The 10,775-nt window shown below is 36.3% G+C and overlaps 1 protein-coding gene across 9 annotated transcripts in view; it reads left to right on the forward strand.

Moving 5' to 3' along the window:
* The window catches only part of LOC146464681 (gamma-aminobutyric acid receptor subunit beta-like), a 13,774-nt gene extending 3,329 nt beyond the window's left edge, over nt 1-10,445 (forward strand). For 2 of the 9 annotated variants that reach the window (XM_085129646.1, XM_085129649.1), the window contains exons 2-8: nt 4,691-4,790; nt 5,624-5,798; nt 6,232-6,449; nt 7,002-7,084; nt 7,317-7,454; nt 8,021-8,406; nt 9,053-10,445. In XM_085129646.1, the coding sequence (XP_084985772.1) occupies nt 4,717-4,790; nt 5,624-5,798; nt 6,232-6,449; nt 7,002-7,084; nt 7,317-7,454; nt 8,021-8,406; nt 9,053-9,325 (1,347 nt within the window). In that variant the 5' untranslated portion in view covers nt 4,691-4,716 and the 3' untranslated portion in view covers nt 9,326-10,445. Of the gene's footprint in view, nt 1-1,002; nt 1,091-1,827; nt 2,032-2,099; nt 2,406-4,233; nt 4,348-4,690; nt 4,791-5,623; nt 5,799-6,231; nt 6,450-7,001; nt 7,085-7,316; nt 7,455-8,020; nt 8,407-9,052 lie in introns of those variants that run through there. The other 7 variants (XM_085129651.1, XM_085129652.1, XM_085129645.1 and 4 more) reach the window with 7 other exon arrangements.
* Nucleotides 10,446-10,775: the final 330 nt, after the last annotated feature.

Genomic DNA, 10,775 nt, shown 5'->3' on the forward strand with positions numbered 1-10,775 from the left:
TATATCTATTTTTTGAACATATATTTAAGGAGTTTTCCAATTTTAAACAAAATTTTATAGGAATAAAAAGAACTAGTCACAAAGACAATCAGCCAACAAAGACAGTCTCTTATCTCCAAAACATGTAACATTAATTAGGCTTTCGATCAATCGTTTCACAGTTGTGGCCTCCAGACACGCATTCTTTCTGTTTTCTCTTACTAACTATTTAACTTGTGCCCCTATATAGAGTGTCATTCATTTTGAATTGTTGGATATACCCCCAGATCAGGTAATGAAACTATATTTTAAAAGCAAAGTTTAAAGTTTAAAATAACTCATTTAAATTTCAAGTTTGAAAAGCTTTGAATGGAAATTTTTTTTATCTATATGCAGATGAAATTGACTAAAAAATTAGGCCAGAAATTGCGATTACCTGAGAAGTCCCTTTTTTCAGTAAGATAACCCCTTGCAGTTTCTAATGCAAGTTTATTACTGCGATCCAAGAGTGATAATGAATTATTTTTCTAGCTGTTTCGTTAGAGATTTCTTCAAAATTTGACCTCAGAGTTTTTTTCGGGTTTATCTTACATGTCTAACCTTGCGTCTTTTTATCGTAACATGCAGATAATTATTTTTGTGGTGAGTATCAGTGACGATTAAATTACGAGAGATACGCTATTTTGAAATGAAAATCGAGTTGATCGAATGTGCATGCGCGAGGTTAGAGCACGACTTTGCAGCTTAGAAGTGCTTACATTTTTTTATTTTGATGTTACCTGGGAAGACGAAACTTCGCTATTTGAATCGATGCTTAAAAGAAAAAAAAATCTTCACTTTCAAGTCGAAACTTAAACATTTGCAATTAACTGAATTTTTGAAGAAAATTCAGCCTTAACAAAAATCGATATATTTAAGCAATGGTAACTTAGAAAAGTTGTTTGATCAACTTTATGTAAAACTACGCAAAAGTACACAGATGCACACACTCCAAATGTTGAAACGGTCACCTTCTTTCTTACCCCCTCGCCGCTTCAATGTTGATTTTCACTAAGCCGGAGTGAAAGGAAAATTGTGAATCCAACATTGACAGAAGAGTACATGCAGTCAGGTAAGAGACTATAGGGAGTCCTAGTGAAGTGTTGCAGCAAATTTGGCTGTAGTTGTAGCAAAAATACTACTCTTTTATGTTACAATATCCGACATTGAAACGTTAATTTTGTCGGTTGTCATGTAATACTCAATTAGACAACTCCAGAACTTTTTTGTGGGGGGTTGTTTCTCATTTTACTGTTCTGGCCCCCTTTCGGCGAGAGATGCACGGTTTTGTCACTGAACTCACAGCTTTCACTATAATTCATAGAACCTCCTTAATTAATTTCGCCTACGATTAATGCTAGGTACGAAAATCAGTCGCGCTCCTAAATCGATACCGCAGCAAAGAAACGAAACCCTTGACAACTTACTTCTAGTAAAATATTTTTTGTAATGTTCTGTCTTGGTGAACCAATTGGAGCCTGAGTTATCTAATGACTCGCTCCACGAAACTTAAAGAAGAAAATAAGACCGTGCTGGGCTTACTGCAATATTTTACTTCTCAAGGTTCTATGATGGAAACTAGCTACCAATCAGTCTTTCGTTTCAGTTGTAACATACATTTCTTATATTTAATTCCTTTATTAAAGTTGCTCTGAAATTAACGTAAATCAGCCAGATTAATTGAGGATATACTAACAGTTTATAGCAGTTTTTATAAGGGTTGTTGTTTTAAAAGCTGTTGTTTATGTACGCAGGTGATTTTCTTTGTCGCTGGAGACTATCAATTATTTATGCCTTTCTGGTGAAGGCGCTATCGATGCTTCGAATTCGTTATTAGCGCTCTATTTGCTTTATCAACAAACAGATTTATTTCGCCGTCGTTCTCGTAGAAAAATGAGATTTATTCAGCGTTTCAAACTCAGATTCAGATGATTTCGATAACGCGAATTCGAACGAAAGTATACTCAAACGAAACTATTGGATTTTTCAAACGTATAGAAGCTGACACTTGAGGTAAACTTTGATAAATGTTCTCATTTGCATTCACCATCTTAGATATACTTCAATAAGAATGACTTAAATGTAGGTTTATTTAAACATCTTCACTGAGCGTACTTGAGCACAAATTTTACGGGGAAAGCATGTACATTCCACACCAAATTCTTAAAACTTGATGGAAAATTATTATTTTATAACGAGGTGGGATTATTATATTCGAACACAAAAACACGATTGAAATAAATCTCTTCTAAATTTTCGTATCCATTCACGAAGGAAGCGAACAGAACATTGAAAAGACACCAGGCGTCATTAACGATCTTGCACTGAAAAGCAGACGGAATCAATTCATTACCGGACAAGTTCCATTTGCACATCAAGCTAAAATAGTAAGAAATTTACATATTTGAAGTTTAAAACACTTATTTGGTGCATGAACGTGGAAATAACCGATTCCATTTGTACTTCAGTTTGAAGGTGGAAACAAGTTCGTGCGGTTAAATTTTACGCCAAGACGAGGAATTATTTTTAGCTGCTGTAAAATGCTTTGCCGGATTTGACGTTCTGTTTGGTTAATTCGTTACTTGTAATTCGTTACTTGTACACTCATTCCGTCCTAACTTGAAGGCGCTTTTTTTATACTTTTGTACATTCTCCTGTGTAAAAAATATTTCGTTTGAGTTTTCCTGCAATTTCTAACAACAAGCAGATCTGAGTCTTCTAAACGATTTACAACCCAAAATGACCTCTTAGAAGATAATTTTAACATTGCACTTAGATTTTTTCAAATGTGGCAACAGGTAATTTGGTTTTATTGTGAGTTTTGTTTCACAATACCCGTAACACGGATTTGTATACGCGAATATTACCCACCGAGAAACAGAGATGTTCCTTATCTATTTGCTAGTATCGATCGAAGTGGGAAACACATTTTTGGAGAATTCCATCTAAAGAGAATGTGGAAAGACCTAACGAAATCTGAAAAGGTGAATATCAGTTCAAACGGATTCGTAATGAAGGAAAATCGACTGCAAATAAAAGCGAAACAATAGTTTCCGTGGGATATCTACAGCTCAGTAGGTTTTATTTCCCCACCCGCGCATAAGTCTTGATTAAATTTTGAATGTCGTTTTGAATTTGTTTTAAAGCTTTACAAAGAAAGTGTCGCTTGTAAAATGCGAGCCAGTTTCTGTTTAACTTTGTTAAGAATGTTCATTTAATAAGATCTCAGTTTTCTGTGTTTTTTATATATTGAATGATACGATTTAAAGACCAACTGAAGGAAGTCGTAACACACAGCAAGACTATGAACAAAACTTCGTGTCGAGGCTTACTGGATTAAAACAACGGGCACACACCAACAAAATTTTATTAGCCATAATTTTTCGGTTAAAAAAAATACATTTCCTGCAGGGCTGTGACAACACCGGGTAACCTGTTTTACGGAAAAAATAAAACGCGGTGAAGAATCGATATCATTTCATTGGGAGATGGCCAAGGAATAAAAACGTAAATTTGTTATCATCCACTGGCTAATGTTTGGACGAATTGGCTGCCTTAGCAATATTGAACTCACCGCTTTTGCGCAGCCAGCATAAACTTGGCAAGTAAATGTAAAAAAAAAAAAAAAAAAGAAAAAAAAAAGAAAAAATAATTCTAATATTTAATGAAATGTTGTGTCTTTCTCCAGTTCGCACTGTTTAAATTTGACGTAATTAACAAATGTGCCAATTCCAATATGCATCACAAAGGAATTGAAAAGGTGGTGGTGTCGTGTTTACAACCGGTTATCGTCCTGTTTTTATGAGATAACGAGGATTTCGTTTCTCCTTTTATCAGTAATGCGGGTGGATAACTGAAGAATAATAACTCTTATTTGTAAGTCCAACCTCAAGATACAGATAATAGCTCAGGCTTTGCGTATAAAAATAAAAAGCCTAGTACAAATATTGATAATACACTGATATAGAAACATACAGTCAAGATATGAAAGATGTATTCTATAATACTAACACTGAAACTCTAGGTTACTAGCAGGTGAATTTATCAGGGTAAATACGGATAGTTTCAAGTTATCTCTATGGGATAGATTACCCACTGTGCCTGGTGATTGCGGTGTAGACCACGATAAAACCTCACAATACTTTGTTTTCGCTGAAAAAATGTTCAGGCCCCTGCATTTGACACCAAAAAACCCCGAAGCTTATTTTCAATCAGCGCCGGTTGTTTAGCAATTCTATCGTGGCAGTACGTGAGAACTGATATATCTTGTACTAACTTGTCATTAAAGAAAATCTTGAAAGAATGTTAAAGATGACACCCTGGAACGAGGTATTTCTTTATTGAAACAATGTTACTCAAATGTGGGAGGAATTTTTACGGATGTTAATTCCCGAATATGATAATTCGTAATCTAATCCCAGGGAAGAAGTTCGCTGAGAAGTCCTACCAGTTACTGGTGGACTGCAATTCAGCTGTACTGTTAATGAACAAATTAAACAAGGCTTCAGGTACCTCATGCAATATTTGATAAAATGCATGGGCTCAATTGACGCAAAATAAAATTTTAGCAAAAATAGAAACCTCTCTTGAACCACCTTTTAGTTGGAGCATTTCTATTTCTTTCTCGTTTTGAACTCAACTGACATTCTTATGTTTTTCTTTTGTTTTTCAGTTTAGGTGTTGCACTAAGCGGGAATAATGAAGTTTTTTCTTCGGGTAGCAGCAGCTTTTTTGATATTACTCAGTGTCATCCCAGGTGGATTGTGTGAAGAGTAAGTTTAAAACATATAATTACTAAACATCACTATTGACTCCGTAGCTTTCTTCATGATGTCAGCTATATACTGTTTTGTTTAAATTACTGTCCTAAAACGTAATTTAATTTTCCTTTTGCAGTGGAAATGGCTATGATTAATATTTCTACTTAAATTAAGTCTGTAGTTCAGGTTTCATTTTGGTCGAGGGAGTGCTGAATAATCCTGTACAGCACAGATACATTTACGTGTTCTTTCACTGTCAGTTGTTGTTTTGTTTGTTATTTCAACAAATTTGTTGTTGTTGTTAATGTGAACAAACCTCTTCGAGATCGTTCGTCTTTACTATACCAGAAAATGTGAATTAATTTACCAGCTTAAAACTGAAGGTTAAAGTTATTTATGTGATTCCGACATTAAGGAACGTTAGCGGGCAGTTTGCACATCTACCTGCGAACTAACCACAGGGATCGACGACAGACAGCAAATCCTAAAACTTTAGAGCCTATATATAAAGCTGGACTTTGAGAGACAAATTCTTAACTCCTTGAAATACATTTTACTCTAGTAGAACAACCGAGTTATTTGAACAAGAATCCTGGGTTATGATTCGCGTGTAATAATTCGCGTCACAACACTCCCTTTTGATTCACCGGTCAGGAAATGGTGCAGAAAGTTCAGATTCTTTCCCAAACGAATGGTTGTATTTCAGAGTTAGTATTTATGGTGTGTACTCACTTTTTGCTGACTGCTTGGGAACTTGAATAGATTAGAGCAAATATGCTGAGTGTTGGGATAACTGATCTACCAATTAAAATCCGTTAAGGTGACTATTTTTTTTCTTTTTACAGTGAACCTGAGGACGTGAGAGGTAGCATGATTGAAGCTTATAACATCTCACGCGTGATAAACAAAAGTCTAGCCGGTTATGACAGGAAAGTCAGACCGAACGCAGGCGGACCGCCGGTTATTGTGAAAATCGAGTTCAAAGTCATATCGTTTGGAGAGATCAAAGAAGCTAATATGGTATGTCTGGTTACAAGTATTAAAGCAAACACGATGAAGAGTGATTTCCAAACACCGAAAGGTGAAAAAACCAGGCGCAGTAACCAACCTCGAGGTGTTTGGATATCGAATAAAACACTCTTTCTCCAATTCTTGGAGAAATTCAAAGCAAAAGCTCACCAAATTTTGTGATAATTATGATCACATTTTCAATCCCCCTTCACGGTAGTGATTTCCTTTGTTTTTTCTTCATGAATTATAATCCAAAAGTAAGATTCTTCTCCAGAGGTGTAAGGAGTATCATTGGCAGAACATTTCCTCGATTCAATAAGGGGCTCATTTTTTACCAAGTAAATGCTGATAAATACTTATACACGCGAGGTTTATTTCGTATAAAATACGTGATATAATCATTACGCCTAAAACTAAGGTATGCGCTTTTCTTTGTCTGAAGGAATACTCGATGGACATATTTATGCGACAATGGTGGAACGATCCGAGATTTAAAAATAACTACAGCAAGCCCTTCAACATGGCGGCAGACCCCACCAAATTGTTCTGGACTCCAGATACATATTTCTGGAATGTGAAGGATGCTAAGTACCATTACGTGACTCGTGAAAACATGCGAGTCAAAATATCACCAGACGGGGAAATCTATTACAGCACTAGGTAAACCTAACCAGCTTTTTAAAACTTTTGTGGTAACATCATATAAATTAAAAATGTAATAAAGCGTTGGAAGTAACGACGGATATTTGTCAGTACCTTGCAATTTCAGGAGACAAGTATCGGATATATAACGAACATCAGGTGAAATATGAGTCCTAAAATATCACTTATAAGCTGTAGTGAAACCAAGTTTTTGGCGTCGACCACGTCAGTTATCTGAGCGCTGTATTATTTATCTCTTTATCAAGTCATTTACCTTTACAATATTCCCTCAAATTTAAGGATTATTGGTTGCGTCAGGTAGAGTTCAGTATAAGTTAGAAACGGAGAAACTAGATAAATGATGAATGCAAGACACCTTTGTTTTTTTGAGATGACCAGATCGGATCTGGTCATTTTAAATCTTTAGGGGTCTCTTTGTTTTTCACATCCAGACTCTGGCAAAGTCAGAGTGCGAAAAACTAAATAGAGGCATGCGGATAGACATTTCATTGAGATTGCCAGAGACAATGGGTGGCATATGTGTTGACTAAACTTTCTTGTTTGTTTCAGAATAACCATAACAGCTCAATGTGACATGGATTTGCATCTGTACCCGATGGACACACAATATTGTCCTCTTATTATAGAAAGCTGTAAGTAGTTTTCAAGGAGGGCCAGTTTGGTCATCTATTTGAACAAATACACACTCAAAGAAACAAACCAACGAAACGAAGGAAACGGGCAAACGTAAGTACGAACGACAAAAGGACCTAACCAACCAACCAACCAACCAACCAACCAATATACAGGGCCGGTAGTAATTCTCCTAATGCCATCACGATGCGAAACGTGAATGAACCTATGTTTCTATTTTTTTTGGCACAGATGCATACACGACGGCTGACGTGGATTACCGTTGGAAGGGAGGAGATGATCAGGGTATAGAAATAGTCTCCGCTGAAATGGCACAGTTTGATCTCCTCGGAATCAAAACTCGCACCAAGTCGCAGACGAACAGTAAAGGTGAGACAAAAAGTAGCAAATCTCTTTCCTTTCGAAAAAAAAAATTGTAAGATATGAAAAAATCCGAGTCTTTCTTCTATACTCTGGCCCGATATTCTAATGACTGATTTTCATGCTGACTTACGGTGGCATGCTAAGTCAAAAAAGTGTAATATACCATTTGTAAAGAATACGTTTGCCATATGAAAATTAGTTTACGTTGGCAAGACAGTTAGATTCTTCATTTATTACAACATCATATACAAAGTGAACAGTTCCAAGACCGCTTGATAGCTCAATTGGCAGAGCGCTCCAGAGGTCGTTAATTTGAATCCCTTCTGATCAAGCCTAAATTTTTTCAGACTTTCTTTTCGCAACTGCTTAACTTGCGTGCATAACTGCCATGATCGATTCTTATACTAATCTTTCACCGGCAGTCACATTCATCATCATAAACTCTCATTCATATGTGACACGTAAGAGTTTCATCACAAGACCAGCCAAGAACAAACAACTGCTACAGCTTTACGGACGTGCATGCTAGTGAGTCTCTCCCATTAATGCACGTTCATTGTTTTTGACAACAGGCTCCTTTGCAAGTCTCTCAGCAGTGTTTTCATTTCGTCGACGCACAGAGAGCTTCATATCGTCAATCTTTGTCCCTGCAATAGTCCTCGTTGTCCTCTCATGGTGTTGTTTCTTCATCTCGCCTTCTGCAGTCCCGGCGAGAGTTGCCCTGAGCATCACCACTATCTTAACATCCATTCTACTCAAGGGGAACGTTAACAGGGACATGCCGAAGGTCAGCTACATGAAGGCTGTGGATTACTTCCTGCTTACTTCCTTTGCATTCATCTTCGCTGCCTTAATTGAGTTTATCGTCGTTCTCAACACCGATCCAGAATGGCCTTCCTGGTGCAAAAGGAGAGACAAGAAAATGGACGACAAAAAAGAAATTGCGATGGAATGCGAGGTGGGTAAATATGGGATGGAATAGATTGAGTTGAGAGTGAAATTATTATTAGAAAACCTTTCGAGTCAAATTACCTGAAGAACAACCGCTTGGCGCACAAAATCATTTTTGTAAAAGCCACTTGAAATATTTCTCGACAGGTTTTTGTTCCGTTTTGATGTGTATTTCGAGAAAAGCATGGGTGCTTCATGTAAGGCGAAAATAGAAGTCACCGAATACAAGACTCATGACCACAGTCATGATTTTCGTAATAAAATAACAATGAACTGTGATTTCCAGTAACGCTTGCTCGCGTACACTTCGGATACTTGTTGGTGATTCAAAGTTTTTCCGTTTACCACATTTTACCTCCGTTTGCTGTTAGAGAGCTTTTAAAGTTGCGTCCAACTGACGAATACGACGAAATTTCATCACAGCTGTGACTGACATGCTGTAAAACTTTCGTATTGTCGGCTATTCTAGCGTTGGACTAACGTCCTAGCTGAAACTGATTTATACGGAGAAGTAAGCGTATCAAGTTCAAATGAAGTTAGTTAGAGTTTACTTGTTACAATAAACCTTAGGATGAAATATATACATACATTCTATATCACACTGTTACAATACTAGGCGCAGCACAACTTTTAATGTTTCACTTTATTTTCAGGCCCAAAGTCCAGGAAGTGTTGATCTTATTGTGCAAGTAATGGATGAAGGAGTTTGTAGAATTAGAAACAACAAAGGAAATATCAAGTTAAGGCCTCAAACCAAACAACAGCCTATTTCAACGCCCCAGGAAAAACCTAAAAGCAAGGCGCATTGGATCGACCGGCTATCAAGATTTATATTCCCAACTTTGTACGTCATCTTCCTTGTCTCATACTCGATTTATTATGGGGTGATGAGAAAAGAAGTCAAGGAGCAAGTACCGGAAGAATAATTTTTGTGAAAAAAAATGGCGCAAATGAACAAGAGAATGTATTCATAACTTAGTGAAAGCCGGACATTTTTTGTTATCATTAGAAATCCAAAATTAATAAAAATGGCATTTTTGGCCAAAACGAAAATAGATTAGTTTTAGTTGAAAATGGTTGAACGGCCGTTTCATCTTTAACCTAACATTTCGTTTTTCAACTTGAAAGGAAGAACGAAAATTTTTACTAAAAAGTCTATAGTTGGTTAACTTTAATTTTACTTAACTAAGACATGTTTAGCCTTGATTGTACGTCTGGTTTAGTCAGAAAGAGAGGACCTGTAGTATGTGATTGTAAAGAATATTAATTATTATTAAAAATTGGATCATTGATAATATCATTCCAGAGTTTACGATTGGCTTAGGGGCCATGCTACCACTCCATGCCCTAGAAATTAACAATCGTCTTCTAGCTGTTCTTGCAAAGTGAAATCAGCAAGATCTAGTAATATTTCTTGGTTGTTTTAACAAAACAATTATTCCACTCTTGCTTGTTAGATATGACTCGCCCCTAAGGGCCCAGGGGGCTATTTATCATCTCATATCTAACGGTCATGCAGTAATTGTTAAATATGTGTGCATTTCTTCAGAATCTTGCTTATATTTAATAACTTTTGGTAGCATCGAACACGCGAAAATTAAATATAAAACATTTTATTTCAGCTGAGATGCTGCAAACCCCAGCAGGAGTGTTTTAATTTAACTCAGATAACTCGAGTAGTTATTTGTCTTTGCTAAGCTAAATGATAAATACATTCAGTTCCATGGTCAGACCAGTCAAGTAGCGTTAGAACATTAAACGTTTATTTGTAATATTACTTTACTTTTCACACAGAATGAATTAAAAAGTATTCTACAAATATGTACAAAATGGGCAACTGTTTAGTCACTTTCCTTTAATTTGTTGTGACTAAAGAATGATTAATTTAATGTTGTTACTAAATAAGGCAATTTGACTGAGTAGAGGGTAATTAAACTGATGAGATCAGTAATGACTGTTAAGCTTATTGCAATAGGGAGACGATAAATTTATAAGCCACTGAGATATAACTTGTAAATAAAGGTTTTAGCATGATTGCAGAAATAATGCTGTCGTCCATTGTACCCCTTTTCTTAAGCATCTACCAAAAATTATTCCAACGAACGCCGTGTTGCCTTTCAGCTACGTACAACACGCGACTAGACTCAGTAAGGTAATTGTTTTCGCCAGTTATCATTTTATAAATCTTCTTCAATCGTGGAATATAAACTGCGCATGTCCATACCAGAGTAGCTCTATGTGAGCAATCTTGCGCGGCGAAATGATGGCATTTTTAAAATTCCCATTGTTTGTTTCGTTTCGTGGGGATAAGCCCAAGTCAAAATAGATAAGGTTGCTGCATGCTTTCAGAAAAGGTTCCTTCGAAGTTTCTCCATC

This window comes from Pavona decussata, unplaced genomic scaffold, assembly GCF_977016875.1.
Source record: "Pavona decussata unplaced genomic scaffold, jaPavDecu1.1 SCAFFOLD_161, whole genome shotgun sequence".
In the NCBI taxonomy this organism is placed as follows: Eukaryota; Metazoa; Cnidaria; class Anthozoa; order Scleractinia; family Agariciidae; genus Pavona; species Pavona decussata.